The following is a 13,547-nucleotide window of genomic DNA, read 5'->3' on the forward strand; positions in this document are numbered from 1 at the left end:
ATGACTCTGATTAAAAAGCCAATATATATTGTAGCTGTATAGTTTGTAGTCTCATCTCAGAAAGTATTTATGCCTTAAGAGTAGAGAAAACTATCTGTTGGGAAAAAGCATGATACTTTTCTTTCAGGTCCTGTAGGGGTTGGACTGAACGAGCTTAAACGGAAATTACTGATCAGTGACACCCAGCATTATGGGGTAACAGTGCCACGTAAGTAAAAAATACATTTCTACTCTATTACTGCTCTACTTAGTTTCTTTTATTATTACATTAACAGAAAGCATTTTCAGATTTGGGCATCTAAGTCTAAACTTGGCATCCAAATCACTTTTCTAATCTTTGAAAGTGCTGCTGCAGTTGTATTGTATATAGCGTTGATTAAACTGATAAGACATTTTGGCTCAGAGGCGTTGCCGTAGATATTTAGTGCAAGTGTGACATGCTTCATGTCAACAGAGTTTAGTAAATTAAACTCGTCTGACCATCACCCTGGATTTGGCTGCAAAGTAGTGAAGCATACTTCATTACCAACGCTTCCTTTCTGTGCAGCCAAATGGCCTTTATATGTTAGATAACCTTAGACAGGCTGACAAATTAAGACCGATGATAAACAGTTTCATCCTATGAATAAATGATTTAAATCCATTTGATTAGCCTTAGAAAAGTTTATTTGTTTTTTTTTCCTCTTTCCCCATATCTGATCAAGTTGTGTAATTTGTATAACATTGTTCTGTAGGAACATTACTGGATTTTTCTTTACTGTGGGGGACTTGACGGCTTTAGTTAAACTTTTATTCAGTGGTCTGCTTTCTCTACCTGTAATTTTACCTCCCAGAAGGATCCTTTAAAAATATGGGTCCAGCATTCTGAGTTTGGGAGATTCTGTCCCAGTTTTTTTGCAAATAGGGGTATTCTATAAAGTGTATATATGAACATGTTTGCTAGGTGGAAAAATGCCTACATTTGTTTTCAGCAGTTCATTTGATTTGCAAGTATTTGCCTCAGCTGGCTATTGAAAACAACAACAAAAAAGCAAAATGTTCCCAAATATTTAACATACTGAAGCATATGCAATCCCTTGCCCAAAAGTATTTCACTAAAAATGGCGAGTGTTCATCAAACTGCCTTTTCTCTTCTCTCCTCAAAATTTGTGACTATAATTAAAAAAAGAAAAAAAAAAAACAAATAAAGAAATCCCTCTCTGAAACTCAGCAAGTCAGGACTTTCAAGGAGACCAGGTGTTCTTGTCTTGGAAATGTTTCTTTTCATGTCAACCTAAGAAAAACATGACATCAAGTGTCATTTCAGGCTGTGTTTCTGCCAGCAGGGCAGGTATGTTCATATGTGGTGGAGAATACATGATGCTGTCAAGTGCAAATTGTAATGAATATGAATTTGGAGTGGACTCGTTATTCATAAGTTGCAACCCCACAACAAAGTTTTATTCAAAAGCAAAGCCTTTGTACTTTGGCATACATTGTACTGTGGCATTCTGCATATCCCCCTTTTTGTCTTGTACTTGAGGGGAAGTAAAAAGGAAATATATATGACGTAAATAATAATACAAGACTACTGAAAGAAAAAGGAATGCCTTTTTGATCACCAGAAAAAGGAAAGCACTAAAACATAAAATTCACACCCCATTTTTCTATTTTCATGCTTCACATACCATAGCTACAAGCATTGTTAATGAACATAACATTTTATAAATCAGGTTAGTGAACTTTGTTTCCCTTTATGGTCTCATATGCTAATAAGTTTAACAAGTGGCAAGGTTGGGGTAATTGTTACGGACTGCTGTTCATTTTATTGTTCAGCTGTCTGTTCTCATTTTATTGGGATTTTTCCACTAGTTAATAAAAATGATAATCTGACACTTGTCCAGTAAATTTTTTCCTTTGCATGCTTTTAAACTCAAGCGCCGCCTACCAGATCCAGAGCAGCCTTAAGTCCATCGGAAGTTAGGGAACTGCTGTGTTTAGTGTCACAAAAGGCCTGTACACTTTTTAATGCTTCCTGAACAGGTTTACATTACATTGTTTTGTGCATCTTATCCTTTTTTTTTCTTTTAATGAAACGGCAGACACTACCCGAGCAAGAAGAGGCCAAGAAAGTGATGGTGTTGAATACGTTTTCATTTCCAAGCACTTGTTTGAGACAGATGTACAGAACAACAAGTATGTTGAAAAGATTTTACCTGAAACTGAACCACAGTTAAAACAATGGCTTTATTATTAAAATGGGGCTGGTTGTAATTTTAGGTAATACTTCAAAGTGGATGTAAGTTGCAGTGATTTGAAGATGTGTAAAAATTACATTTTAATATCTAAGCAGCTCAGAACAGCTGCAAAAAACACAGAACAAAAAACTACTACGTGCAAAACAGAAATGTTTCTGAGTTTCCAAGTAGTTTCAGTATTGCAGCTCGTCAGTACGACACTGAAACTGTTGGTGTTCAAGATGGGGGAGCGCTCTTTTAATAGGGCATTATCTGTCATGGCAGTATAGTGTTGCAGCCCCAGGAGGGGGGTCTGGAAGTGCTGCAAACATGTTTAAATCGGTGTTTGTGTAGTTATGCTCTCTTGCAGGACAGGCACTTCCTGTTCTTTTGAATTTAGAGACCTACAGTGAAGCCCCTCACCCTAAACCCTCCAGAAATTAAACCAAAACGAAGACAATGATAGCATCATGCTCCCTAGCAGCCTGTAAAATACTGTAGCTTGAAATTCTGCCCCAGTGTTTCAGAGGGCAAAAGTGTATTAGACACAAAGCTGTGGGTTTTATTGAAACTTCAAACTGTGCTTTGCTTTTTTGGCAAGTAGTGCTTGTACTTTTATAGCACATAACCAGCCGCCTTGGTTCCATTAGCACCATCATAGCTCCTCCTCCTCTTCTGAGACAGAGCATTTGGATATTCTGCAGTGTGCAATGAAATTTCAGTAGTTTCTATTGTTTAGCTTATCCACTGTTTTATTGCGTTGCATTAGTTCAGAAAAAGAGGTGATGGAAAACATTAGTGGGCTGTTGGACTATAGTACTTTTTTCACTTTAACTGTAATACAAGCAGGTGTTACTGATTTGAAAGTGGTAAAATAGAAGATTTCTTAAAATTGACATGCTGAAGTACTTGACAGCATTTCCTTTATAAAACATGGTAAAACTCACATGTAAAGTAAAATATATCTGCTCCTGAATTAGATCTTATAAACCAAACTGATAAGTTTTTGCTGGAGAAAATAGAAATGATTCCAGTTGTTTTCCCCTTCTGCCACAGGTTTATTGAGTATGGCGAATACAAGAACAACTACTATGGTACAAGTTTAGACTCTGTTCGATCAGTTCTAGCTAAAAACAAAGTTTGTTTGTTGGATGTGCAGCCTCATGTAAGTAAGCACTTCTTTTGGCGTCTTGTAGTTAGTTCCCTGTGCTACATACTGAGATTCCAGGAAAAAACTCTGTCTGTAGAAAAGTATATTTCATGCCACACTGAATATCTATTGCCCAAGCCTGCTGGGTACCTTTATCATAGCAAGACTTCCTGAAGGAGGAGGAGAAGGAAACTTCAATACGCATTGGCAAACGTTCAGCTCAGTGACTAACTGAATTGAAAGCCTGCAGCATAACGCTGAAGATTTAATTGTAAAATGCTCCAGTATTTTCATTCGTCTTTTCGCTGTTTTGGGTTAGAGCTTCTCTCAAAAATCAGCTTTAATTTCAGAATATCCTGGAGCTGCTCTCCAGTCCAGCAGCTCTCTCTCACACATTTAACTACTTGATTCCAACAGGACTGGTCACGTAAAGGGTTCCCCCGCAGGATGGGCGTAAGGCAGGGAACACACACTAGCTGCAGCGCTGGCGGGTCATTGTTAAGAGCGTTCCAGTCTCAACCACTTGTTCTTGTGTTGGCCTTGTCTTTCAGCCCAGCTGAACAGCCCCACTGGGAATTTTATGCTACTAATAACTACAGGGCTTCCAGGAGCTGGACTAGTTTGTTTAAATCTAGCCAAGCTATTTCTTCTCTGAGGGTGTGTGACTTCTGTGCGGCTCTCCAAGCCGGTGGCCTTCGAACCCCTGGCAGCCCGCGAACACTTGCACGCGCGGTTTCCGCTGTGGGGCTTTGCCATGGGGCCGGCCCCGGGCTGGGCTGACATAGGGGCGTCCGGGCGAGCCAGACCTCGCGCTGTGGCAGGGAGGGACCGAGGCGGGGGCTCGTGCGGCCGGTATTGCCAGGCCGCTCTGTGAGCCCCCAGCGTGTCCGGCACAGCTCGGTTTCCCCCGAAGCGCTCAGTCTCCTGGGGACCTCCCGCTTGTGAACTGCTCTGGGATCCCGCTCTCTGACAGGACGTTTTCCTGTGAGCGTTGGCAGCGTCAAGACCGTAGAAAGCTGGTCGTCCCTGCTTTGTGCAGTGCTGCAGTGGGAATTATAGACTTAACTCTCATTTCATAGGTAGAGTCACCTGATTATCTCAGGAAGAATAAACAGCAGGGAATTATTTAGTGGATAGATGGTACTGAAGAGAGCAAATGACTGACTTGTTGCGACTGAGTGTCACAAACACCTTTTCCCATTTCTTTTCATGGGTATAGAAAGTTTTCTTTTCCTTCTAAAATCTTGTAACTGTTCCTCCCCTGCTGAACTTCCTGTTGCTCTCCTCCCTTCTGCAGCTGCTGGTGGCAACACTGAGGTCAGCCTGACTTTTGCCAGATTAATGGGATTTACCAGCAGGCCATGTGCAAATTAAGAATTTTCTTACCATTCACATAAAAATTCTTGTTATATGAATTGATGCTGGTCAACAAAGTGGGATGGCATTAAATGAAAAATAGTCTTTTAGAAATGCTTTATGGTTTTGGGGGGTTAGTGGAGAGTTTTCTTTTATTACAGAGAATTCCACTATGAGAAATAAACTAATTGTAATCTTTCCTCTTCCCAGACAGTGAAACACTTACGGACATATGAATTTAAACCTTTTGTTATATTTATAAAGCCTCCATCACTTGACCGTTTGAGAGAGACCAGAAAAAATGCAAAGATTATTTCAAGCAAAGATGACAGGGGAACTGCAAAACCCTTTACAGTAAGTATATTTAGACTTGAGAAAAACATGAGAACTTGTTCAGAGTTATTTGTGGTGGTTTACCTTGGAATTACTGATTGTTACTGGTCCTCACTGGGTCCTGCCCACAGTACTTGTTAGGCTTTATACATAGTGTAACCAATTTCCCTCGTATCCTAAGCTTGCTGTGGCATTTTCGTTGTTTGATATGCTCACGCATACTTACATTTCCATGGTGCTCTGTTGGATTTTATGTCGTCTCTGAACTCAAAAATGCAAGAAGTACGTTTTTATGGGAAATAATGCTGTGGATTTTCTTTAAAACTGCTGCATGTGAGCTCAGATGTCTCTAAGTATAAGAACTTTATTGTTTTGTCAGGTATATTATTGAAGCAAAATTTAGAGCAAACCTCAAATATAAAGCATTAATTTAAAAAGTAAACGCTGCTTTAATTAAAAACTTATATCCATTGGTAAGAGATTTTTTAAAAATAAGTATTACAGGTAAATTAACACTATGAAAAAGAAAGATAAAAATCTAAGCAAGTAGCAAATGCTACTCTCTGTCGATAATCAGAAAAAAATATTAGTCAGGTTATCCAACAGTAAACTATTTGCTTCCTTGAAATAGCTTAACTGAAGCTAAAGCAAAGCTGATCACAGTTACTTTGTTATCTACATTTACTTTGTGTATCTTTTCCCCTCATTCAGATATTCTTTAGAACTTCAAGACTGTGTTTCGAGCTGAGTCACTGATGCAGACTGTATCTCACTAAAGTGTGCTTTTGGAATAGTTTGGAACTCTTGCACTATTGGAATATTTTGTATAGTATATGAAATGTAAAAGCAGCTCATTCTTAAGAGTAATCTTTCCTCAGGACATTGTTTATTTGGGACAGTTTTCATCTCTCGTAGTTATGTAACCAATTAAATTCCTAAGATGTGTTCCCTCCCCGAACCATGGATAGAAATCCACTGATCTTTTGGTCATCCACCAAGCTCTTAAAAAAAATAAAGCCTGTATTGTAATATATCCCCTGATAATAGCAGGCTAAGACTTAAATTAACAAAGCTTTCAGCGTATCATCAAAGTAAGCAGTTAGAAACATTTTCCACTGGTATTCCTAACACAAAGTCTTCTATAATTACCATTTAGTGACTAATTGTGTTGCTGCAAGGGAAAAGATGACAAAATTGCCTGTTGAGCAAAGTCTACGTGTGAGAATGTTCTCTGTGATCATTGGAAATGGTAAATTCTAAAAAAAAATTTTAAATAAAAAGTACAGTTTCCGTTTCCTGATGACATGAGAAATAAGCAAATAACTTTAGATTTACTACAGAATTAGTTTATTTAATGTTTCAGTGGACTGACTACTCCTTTCATTGATCTGATTAGGAAGAAGATTTTCAAGAAATGATTAAGTCTGCTCAGGTGATGGAAAGCCAGTATGGCCATCTTTTTGATAAGGTGATAGTCAACGATGACCTTGCTACAGCTTACAGTGAGCTCAAAACAACTTTTGACAGATTGGAGACTGAGACCTTCTGGGTTCCTGTCAGCTGGCTGCATTCGTAACGTTTAAATGTGCAAAACATCTGCTGATGTCTCAGAATCCACGTATGGTGCATTTTTAGGCATTACTTAATGGCCGTTTTCTTGGTAGGAAGGCTTTATAACTCTAACTGAAGAACAGGTACGGTCTTCCTTGTGCTTGAAACATTGGTCTTGTTTTTCTGTCTTCGATCCTTCTGTTCAGAATTTTGGGACAGTACAGTCAGATTTAACCCAGGTCTTACTACGCTCAATAAAGTGAGCTAATACTAGTGTAACACAACTGCCAAACACCTCTTTGTCATTCGTAAGTCTATCTCCAAGGTAAGTTTTTTTAATGGAGAGTTAGCAGAAGATACTAAGTAATACTGGAGATCAGCACTTGTGGTGGTTTTAAACATAACTACTCTCATAAAAAGCACATCAGCACTTGGAAATTTTCCTTTAAGTGCTTGAGAGAACTGAAACAGGCAAATGACCAACATTTTTATGAGGCAGACATCATCTTTTAATTAAACTAAGTATCAATATAAGTCTTTTTACTTTTTTAGATGTGAACCTTGTCTTACATGTACAGAGCGATTTTAGTATTCCTTTGCACTTACATAGTCGTGAAAAGCAAGATGTATTCAGTGGCTTAATTGTGAAATACTCTGCTGTGAGCATGCATGGATTGAAAATATTTTCACGCATGCTTTTTGGCACAATAAAAAAACTCATGGGAATATTTATTTAAATAGGGTAAAGTTACTATGTATATAACTTCAAAATCTTTCTTTGGGATTAATCTTCTGTAACATCAGTGGTATATTAGTATGAATAGCAAAAAGTGGAGAATAATCTTTTTTTCTTTAAATTGATTTCAAACATTTTTAGCACCCTTTAGAATAGTTTTCCCATCAGAAACTTTCAAATAATTATTGAGGAAACCTTTGAGATCTGGGAAGCGGTTGCAATAAATTAACTCTTTCCATTGCTTAGAATGTAGTGATACTTCTTTAATAGTGTAACAGGCATTTTGTCTCCATTTGAAAAAAATAAAAAAAGCTGTAAACCTCAGTATAAAAAATATCCTTGACACTAGTCAGACACAGTTAGAAACCTCATATTAAATTTGATGTGGCAATGTAAGCAAATGTGTAATAGATTATAGTATAGATAATCTGGTAATTTTCTTTATTTACTACTGATATGCAGGAAATGAGTACATCTCTAAAGACCAAGTAACACCTGTGTGTTAATTGTGTTGTGAATATGTCTTGTAAGTACAGAATGTGTATATGAACTTGCTAACTTCAGATCATCACATCTGTGGCATTCAAACAGGAAACGGAGTTATTTCATGTTAATCTGTAAAGAGCGTAGAGCTGTCTTGTTTAAAGAAAAAAGAATTTAGTGAAACTTTATATATTTATGAAAGGGTTGAAAAGGGATGTTAAGTTTTCAAATTTCTTGTCAATGTGATCATTTATTGAACAAATTACTAGGTCCCTGTAATTTGAAACGCCGTCTTTGTAAATTGAGCTCAGCATTCCATGTAAATACTCTGTTTCACTTTTTATGCTGATATAAAGCCATCAGATTTTGCAGTTTTATTCTAAATGCGAATTTAGGCATATTTAATGTGTAGGTCATTGCATTTGGCTTAAAGTTGTATAAAACTAATGAAATGTAAGCAACAACAGTGAAATGCCTAGGAGTCTGGAAATGTTTATGCGAGAGTTACACATGCACTGAATCTCAGTGCGGATACATGCTCTGTTTGAACAGCTATAATGTAACTTTTGTCAAATTTCACCATTTTTCTGGTGGACTTAAACTTCTTTGTTACTTAAATAGAAATTTGCTGATTAAATTAATTGCATGCAGGTTGCAATGTGAATTGAGAAAGATGTTTTCTATTTTTTTTATTGCTGAAAAGCAAACTATTTTTCAGGGGATCTGGTATTCAACATGTCTGTTTGCCTTTGCCTGCAAGGTGCTGAGTGCACTAACAGGAACTGTGAGGGCACTGCGCAACTCTCAGGATCTGGCCATTTTTGACAAGAGGAGCTTTAGTTTTTAATGAAACACTCTACTAGCACTGCTTCTAACCTGGGGTGTCTCAGAGCATTAGTGTAAAATAACTTTCACGTAAGGGACCTGCTTTTCTCTTTAAGAAATAGATGCTAGAATATTCTGAAAACTCTCTGTTAGGACCAGTTCTGGCTGTCTAGCAGGCTTTTTTCCTGTCCTTTTGAACTGATTTTAAATCCCATTCCTGAGTCGGTGTGTTCTCGGAGGACTTTCTGCAGCGGGTTTGCTGTGTCGGGCAGCAGAGCTGCACGGTGCTTTGTTCCTTTCACAGAGACACCGACTCTCTGATCCCCAGCGCAGCCCTGGCAATAATTTCCTAGACAGATGGCTGCTTGCCCCTGTCTCCAAGCCAGAAGTTAATTCCTGACTTGTAACACCTGCAAAAGAAAGGGAACCACAAAAACATGCATCCAGCAAACAACCAGAGTAAAATGTGCCTGGAGTCTTTAAGGAGTGAGAAATAATTTTAATAAAATTTCTAGAGTGCTTTTCAAAGCCAGCATTGCTGCAGTGTTTGCTTACCAACAAAAACAGAAGCCACTGGCGTCCATGAGGCAGGCGTAGATGAATACCAGGTCAAGGCACAAAATGTCTTAGCCCAACAGTTTTGACAGGACAGAAGCCTGCGTGGTGCAATGAAGTCTGGACCCGCTTACTCACTTCTTCGGCGATACCAATGAGGTGGTGTTTGTTCCTTTTGACTTCTAAGAACTTGTGAATGAAGATGACTAAAGATGTTTCTAATGCTACGCATATTCAAGTTGTGCTGTGTGGGTTTCTAGAGAATTGTATGTTCTGACAGTCAAGTCCAGACATTTTATTGTGTTTTAGCTGTTTGCCATAGTCAAGCAAATGTTTTTTTTTTTTTAATATTGTACCAAGCTCTATACTTGAAGTTGCCATCAGGTCACTAGTTGATGTCTTACCTGAAATCTGATCTTACCTTATTATACAAAACAATAAATTATTGGTAAATCACTAAAGGTCGTACTTTTTTTTTTATTGTAAGTTACACTATAGAATATAGATCTAATGACTTTTAAAGATAAAATGCCTAAGAAGTAAGTTATTTCATACGTCATTCTCATAACTATAACTCTCCAAAACGATTATTTTTAAATGGAAAAATAAGTCAACATAGAACAAGGACTAAAATTCTTAATTTATCATTTTTGTTGTTTAATTCTCCTTCAACACAGATGTTTACCCTTTCCTGCAGCCAAATTATCTGTTTTCTTCCTGATAGGGGAAGGTCAAGACGATGTCACAGACTGAGACCCTAAGCTACAAAGCTACTACGCTTCTGTCGAGGTTTGTGTAAAGAGATGATTATTCAGGAAGGAACGAAGATGATGTCAGCTACGTTAAATATTGCTGCTGCCTTCTTCAGTATAGATCTCGCACCTTCCTCTGGCCTGTGAAGAAGCTTACGGCCATTTATTGTCATGTCATTAGAAATCCTTGTACATGTCACTAGATAACACGGCTGCGCTTCCAAAAGTGCTTTTATCACATTGGAGCATGCTGCAGGCCACTTAGGCTCCTAGTCAACTCGCGAGGCATAAGGGAGGTTGTGGTTATTCATAAGACTCAAGGAAGTCATATTTATATTGAGTAACATTTAGCATTGTGTTATATTTTTTCCAGAAAAAAAAACCTAACACATACTAGGATTAGAGAGAAGACTTTTAAACCCCTTCCGTTTTGTTTCAATGCAGTATTCTGCATTTCCCACATGTATTCGGGTTCAAGTTTCTACAGTGCATGTAGACTTTTTTCTTTGCTAAAGCTGGTATTTAGTTTTTGTGAGATTGTTTCAAAGGACAGATAGTTTCTTCAGAGATTTACAGGTAAAATTATAATCTGAATGTATTTTTACTACTGCAATGCCTACAGTCATTTTCCCACAGGATCAAGACTTTTCTGTGTCTGTACTGATGCTTAAAATCATTTGTACTTGCAATTTGCCTCCTTTTGCTCTCAATGTTATTAAGTATTTATCATATATTACCATGATTTATGTATGATACCAAGCAGTCAAAAGAAAAATGTCTGAAACCAAAATTGAAGGAATACAATGCATGTGTTTGTTGTTTCAGAGGTCCGATGTTTGACAATGGTTAAAGGTTTCTGCAGAAACACTATGCAAAAACAACATTTGGAAACAGTTAAGGTCTGGTCTTAAATTTTGTCTTATGTTAAATGACAGTACAAATGAGAGAATTTGGAGTTCTAGACAGCTGGATACTTTTTCCCCCATGGTATCTGTGTCTGAAATACAAGTTGCATATTTGGAAGACTGTATGGAATGAATTTACATTTCTAAAATAAAATACTATAGTATTTTGTGCAGCTGACATCCAACATTTCAACAAAGAGGGTAAACACTTGTGATTGTTGATACTTTATTTAGGGTTGGGCCTATTTTAGTGGTACACCTATGTCTGCTTAAACAAATTTTCGAAGACTTAGTGGCACAAACTTGGCAACTGCACAGTTCAATACCTAAATGGAGAAAATATCTTCAGGATTCCCAGAAGGGTTCAAATGACACAAATAGTATTTGAAAACTTCTTGATAAAAAATAAATAGAGAAAAATAGGTCACAATTTTTTTTGCATTCATGTTTCTTCTTTTGAGTAGTCATATATTGATATTCAAGACTTGAATGTGCTTAAAAAAAAACAGAGGACATGCTGTAATTTTCCTTAAGTGAATTTTAGATTTGTGGTATAACAAAGATGTTACAAGCTTTCTATAGTATCATATATAGGCCTATGGAAACTTAGTTTTAAGGGATTAGGTGCATGTTTTAAAGAAAGTGGGTCTGTGGGTATGGCAGAGAGAGCAACTGAGTTTTTTACAAGGGAGGGTACTGTCCTGGAAATGTATCCTTATTGTAAGTCTCTGAACAAGGGAGTTCAGCAAGTTAGCATATTCTATGGTTTCTGTTCTTTCTTTGGTAAATATAAATAAGGACCAGTAAATCTTTATTGGTAAGCAAAACTGAAATTGTTGGAATTATTGGAAGAGTTGAAATGTAATAGTTTAGGTACCTGGAAGGAGGGAAGGAGTACTACTGATCCTCTTGATGCTGGCAAAGCTGTTGCTTCGTTTTCTCCTGATTTTGTTATCATTCACAGAGAAAGGACGTGGATCACAGTTTTAATATTAACTCACCAAACTGTGTTTAATCACTAGCAATATCACTCTCTTTTTCCTCTTGGCCGTTGTACAGATTTAGTGTGGTAACCTCAGCTGAACCAGGGGAAAAGGGATAATTGACTTGTCTTGAAAAACAGTGAGACACCAAATATTTGACATGAGGACGTTTTTTCTTCCCTCCCCATGGACGCTAGGGGTGGTGTGCTTCTGGAACGAAGAGGCGAAGAGCTAGAATTCGATCCAGATGGAGACACATGAGAGCAGCGTTCTGGCCCACAGAAACAGCTCTGAAGGAGGTTCTTATGCCTGTCCAGTATACAAGAGCAGCACATGATAAAACAGGCCAGAAGCAATTTTAGTTTTATACAGCCAACATTGGCTTTAGGGGTTCTTGATTAAGAAAACGGCAGTTTGGGGCAGTTCTGTTAGTTCTGTATTTGACTTCAGGATATTTCACAGTCACCTTTTTTTTTAGTTTTGTATTTGACTTTAGGATATTTCACAGTCACCTTTTTTCCCTACCTATGTGTTAATGGCCTATTCATGAGAAATGATGGTCCCCTGAAATCACACTAGGCTTCAGGTGGTGAGAGTAGTCACCAGGGTACATGATGGCGGCACGCATTTATGATCCGGAAACTGCACAAGCTGAAGTGTGGATCAAGAACCCACCATAGTGCATATAGAGCCTCTCATATTTTACCCTGCCTGAGAGTTTTGCACACTGTATATAGGTTGTGCTTCCCCATTAAATCTATTTCAATGCAGCTTCTGGACCTCTATTCCCAGATAGAAGCTGGCCTGTGTTAGGCGCTGTATGAACATGGAACAAAAACATAGTCCCTGGTTCAAGGAAGGTCACTATAGAAGTCAGAGGTGGCAGACTGATGCAAACCCGCAAGAAGGTGCAAAAGGTTGTAGTGAGCCCAACTCTTACCAGAGTGGCATCAGCAGCTGTGCAGGCCTAACAGGCCGTCCAGAACTGGGATTCAATGTCCCAGAGCAGGATGAGGTTGTTAGCTTGCTTCCTGGCATGGTTTAACCTGTGCTAGATAGATAGTGCTTAAACACAGTTCAGGAGTAGCAACAGATTGGTTCTCCCAGAGGTGAGGCCAGCTCGGTTGGGGGAGACAATTTAGCTGTGTACGTATCAGCTGTGCTGTGCTATACCTCTTTCCTTCAGAGCCAGAACAACAGGTCTTGGCTCATTTTACTTACTGGCACAGATGCAGCCTGTAAGTTTGGAAGTCACATTCACAGTTCTGGCTACTACTGGTAGTAAGGGACAAACAGTTTTGTTGTTACTGTTGAAGACGGACATGAAAGCTTTTTTATTATTGGTGCTATTTGGATAGTATGAAAGAGTAGCCTCAGTTATTAGTCCTACTGAGGTATTTTTCCCAACATTTTTCTTTACATGGCTGTTAAGCAGGAAGTAGAACCAAAACTGAAGAGTAATTTGAACCATTGTTTTGTGAAAAACCAGAACTGAACTTGAATTATTATCTTCTTCTGACTTCATTGAATTCAGATCACCATTGGCTACACCTGGATCCAAAACAAACTCAATCCAAACTGAAAATGCACAGATTGAAACCCCACTTTTGAAGAGGTGATACTTTGAAAGCCAAGACTGCATCTTGTAAGGAGTGCAGCTAATGTTACTTTTATGCTAATATCAACTTCATTTTATTGTGCA

General features: G+C 38.1%; 1 protein-coding gene across 8 annotated transcripts in view; it reads left to right on the forward strand.

Annotated features, from left to right (window-relative positions):
- MPP7 (MAGUK p55 scaffold protein 7) overlaps positions 1 to 11,198 on the forward strand; it is a 166,952-nt gene extending 155,754 nt beyond the window's left edge. For 7 of the 8 annotated variants that reach the window (XM_068934488.1, XM_068934492.1, XM_068934486.1 and 4 more), the window contains 5 exons: positions 128 to 208; positions 2,082 to 2,175; positions 3,273 to 3,381; positions 4,933 to 5,076; positions 6,452 to 9,666. In XM_068934488.1, the coding sequence (XP_068790589.1) occupies positions 128 to 208; positions 2,082 to 2,175; positions 3,273 to 3,381; positions 4,933 to 5,076; positions 6,452 to 6,631 (608 nt within the window). In that variant the 3' untranslated portion in view covers positions 6,632 to 9,666. Of the gene's footprint in view, positions 1 to 127; positions 209 to 2,081; positions 2,176 to 3,272; positions 3,382 to 4,932; positions 5,077 to 6,451; positions 9,667 to 9,929 lie in introns of those variants that run through there. The other variant, XM_068934493.1, reaches the window with a different exon arrangement.
- Positions 11,199 to 13,547: the final 2,349 nt, after the last annotated feature.

The sequence above is a fragment of the Struthio camelus genome, chromosome 2, assembly GCF_040807025.1.
Source record: "Struthio camelus isolate bStrCam1 chromosome 2, bStrCam1.hap1, whole genome shotgun sequence".
NCBI lineage: Eukaryota > Metazoa > Chordata > Aves > Struthioniformes > Struthionidae > Struthio > Struthio camelus.